We start from the raw sequence: 3,734 nt of genomic DNA on the forward strand, positions 1-3,734 counted from the left end.
GTTATGCCAACAGCATCTGGTGTTCCCAGGTGGTCACCCATCCAAGTACTAACCAGACCCAACGTTGCTTAACTTCGCTGATATAATTATTATTATTATACTTACTAGTACTACTACCACTACTACTACTGCTACTACTACTACTACTACTATTGCTGCTGCTGCTGCTACTACTACTTCTACTATTATTATTATTATTATTGTCATCATCATCATCATCACCATTATCATCATCATCATCGTCAGCATCTTGTTTCATCATCTTTCATCATCATCCAGATCCTCATTTCCACTCAGAGATGGACTGAAGTAGGCTCCACACACGAGGGGAAATGAAGACACGAGTTGGGGAAATGAGGCATAAGATCAACTGTACATCGCTCAAGCTTTTAGAATTCCGGTTCCAGCTTGTTTCTCTCCTCTCAAAAAAAAAAAAAAAAAAAAAAAAAAGTGAGGGGGAGTTGATGCGGGAGCCATTAACAGGGACAGAGAAAGTATGGAAGTGAGAAATCTATACGGAACATTTATACATTTTTCAAGCTTTTTGGATTCTGGGTCGTCCTCATCTTTCCCTCTTTGAGAGAGAGAGAGAGAGAGAGAGAGAGAGAGAGTATGAACTGGGAGAACTTTCAACAGCAAGTCCAGTGAAACAATCCACGTAATTATTCACACATCATTCAAATCTTCAAAATTACGTCTCCACCTCTCTCTCTCTCTCTCTCTCTCTCTCTCTCTCTCTAAAAAAAAAAAAATAATAATAATAATAATAATAATAATAATACATAAATGAAATGGAGAGGGGGTCAAAAAACATGGAAAAAGAGAGAGAGAGCAAATGTGAAAGAATTATAAAAAGGATGCCCAGTAAAATGGTGTATATTTATCATTCGCACATCAGTCAGATCTTCGAGGTTTTGTCTCATCTCATGGCCTCATCTCATTTTCCCTCCTTCTTTAAAAATAGAGTAATCAGCCTCTTCAAAAACAGAGTAATCAACCTCTTTAAAAATAATCAATCTCTTTCCAAGGTCAGGGAGGTTCATTTATTTTTCTGTTTTTCTGCTTAAACTTTTCTTCTTAATTCTTGGAACTCCTAACGTCAGAGGGTATATTTCTTGGGGATTTTTTTTATGTCAGAATATTTCATTTTTGTAACTGAGGATTCTATTATTAAAAATCTGCAAATTCTTCATTATTTCTATTTTCAACGTGAGAATCTTCAGATCTCGAAAATATAAAGGATTTTTTTTTTTCATTACATCAGTGAACATCATTTTTGGCGGCGTCACAAGATTACATTTATGAGAACATTATAGAAATTATTTACATGAAGAAAACTCACCATCCAAAGTTAGACAAGAATTTATTCGTGCCTGTAGAGCAGCTAGGTCAGGTGTGGATGTGGGTGTGGGTTTGGGTGTGGGTGTGAATGTGAATTGGGGTATAAGGTGTGAGTGTGGTTGTGTGTGGGTGTGGATGTGTGTGTGTGTGTGTGTGTGTGTGTGTGTGTGTGTGTGTGTGTGTGTGTGTGTGTGTGTGTGTGTGTGTGTGTGTGTGTGTGTGTGTGTGTGTGTGTGTGTGTGTGTGTGAATGTGGCTGTGAGTCGTGGTGTGGATGAGTGTGAGTGTGGCCATGGATGTACGTGTGGGCATGGAAGTGGGTGTGAGTAGGGGTGTGGGGTGTGGATGTGTGGGTGTGGGTGTGGGTGCTATACCAGAAGCATGAGGGGCAGCAGAAGTACCCACACTGAGGGAGGGGGCCCCAATCTTCCCGCCCCTGTGTGCATGGCGGCGGGGTGCTCGTCTGAAAAGAGGAAAGAGAAATTTTTGTTACACTTTGAAATACACTTTGAATTAAACTTTGAAATACACAGACATCATCCTTATTGCACCAGCGAATGTTCTTTTATCTCCTTTTCATCCCTTTCCCTTTAAGGCGGGCAAGCAGCTGTCTTCACGCCATACCCTGTCACACATTTTCTTTCCACCCAACCAGCCCAAGAGATGACGGGTATTATCAGTCTTTCCTTTGCGATTTAGTCAGTTTTGAAAATGTCTTCCTCAGTCTGTCTTTTCCCTGTGCATATGACCTCTTAGTTTTGTATATGCCTTGTGTCTAGGCGTCTTATATAAACAGATTGTAATTTTGGCTTTCTTTTTGTTGATTTTCTTTTGGGAGAGGAAAATATTTAAGTCTGTCTTTTTGGGGAGAGAGAGAGAGAGAGAGAGAGAGAGAGAGAGAGAGAGAGAAAGAAAGAGACCCTCCCCCAAAAAAGGGGTACTGAATATATGACTGCAATAAATATATCCCTGATAGTTAAGAAAAAAAAGTTAAAATTGGTGTAAAAAACGTAAAACGAATAGTAGAAAGATTGGATTCCTAAAAATACACAGAAGCGAACTCAGTATATTAACTACAGAAAACACACACACACACACACACACACACACACACACACACACACACACACACACACACACACACACACACACACACACACACACACACGGCAAAATACCCTCAGTTCGATAGGAAATGGAGAAGTATGGGGATGAAACTCTAACATGCTTGAACACAATTCATTTCATGCAAACTAAACCAAACTAATACCCTAACCTAGCCCACCCCAGCTTAACTCAGCCAATTCTAGCCTAGCTCTACTTATCCTAAACAAGGCTGTCCATTTACTTAACCCTGCCTAATCAAAACAAAATCCCTTCTAGCTCAGTCCATCGTTCCGACCTTGAGCCTACATCATCTGACTTAAAATAACCTAATCTAATCTAGCTCACCCAGTTCAAGTCAGTCCACCCGATCCTAACTAAAACGTAACTCATTTCAACTAATCTAACTTGACCTAACTTAACTTAACCTGACCTAACCTAACCTTACATAGCCTAATCTAACTCGATTTAAATTTCCCCAGTCTAATAGTCCTGATCTAATCTAAGTTTCTGTGGCCTGATGGCCTAACATTATCTATCTCAACCCTCTCATGAACGGGACGACTCAAGTGCTTTATTCCAGCTAACGTCAGACAGATTAAACCAGAGACAGAAGGCTGAGAGTGTAACGCATCCCTAACCCAATCTAGTCCAACTTAAACATACCTAACTTAATCATATATATAACTTGCCAAAACACGAACCCCTAATCTGCCCAAACTTCTACATGTTCAACTTAAACTTATCCCTGCCTAACCAGTCCTAACTCCAGCTTGCTATAACTCTCACGCTAACCTAATTCATCCTAACTTTGACATCTCTAACGATAGCCAGTCACTCACTTCAGCCTATACTCTTTTCACTCAAACTTGGAGTAAAATCTCCGTCTCTTCACCATGAAAGTTGGGCTGTAGCAAGAGATAAAAAGTAGAATTGGGCGCTAGTCACGAAGAAGTGCCATGGAAAGGAGGTAGAGTCATAGTACTGCCTATTTCTGCATCTCTCTGGAACTCGCTTCCCCAGAGTTGTTTTCCTCCAAATTTCAACCTACAACTGTTCAGGTCTAACTGTTACAGATATTTTATGAACAGAGGACATCAGTAATCTGGTGTATGGATTATTTTTTTTCTCCATTTGTTTTTCCTTCCTCCGTTCTGTTATTAAAAAAAAAAAAAAAATTGAGCTAAGGGAAATAAGCTGCAAAGGGACGAAGATTTCTCCCTCGTTAAAAAAAAAAAAAATATGAAGTGTATTTTTGTTCTCGCCGCAGTGTGTTTCTGTGCCTGTTTG

At 39.8% G+C, this 3,734-nt stretch overlaps 1 protein-coding gene across 1 annotated transcript in view; it reads right to left on the minus strand.

Annotated features, from left to right (window-relative positions):
• Positions 1-1,708: 1,708 nt before the first annotated feature.
• The window catches only part of LOC145401083 (lachesin-like), a 9,251-nt gene continuing 7,225 nt past the window's right edge, over positions 1,709-3,734 (minus strand). Inside the window, exon 5 of the mRNA XM_080273455.1 lies at positions 1,709-1,803. Coding sequence (XP_080129581.1) covers positions 1,709-1,803 — 95 coding nt within the window. The remainder of the gene's footprint in view (positions 1,804-3,734) is intronic.

Source organism: Coenobita brevimanus, chromosome 54 (assembly GCF_032717465.1).
Source record: "Coenobita brevimanus isolate Jiangsu-jjx chromosome 54, ASM3271746v2, whole genome shotgun sequence".
Classification (NCBI taxonomy): domain Eukaryota; kingdom Metazoa; phylum Arthropoda; class Malacostraca; order Decapoda; family Coenobitidae; genus Coenobita; species Coenobita brevimanus.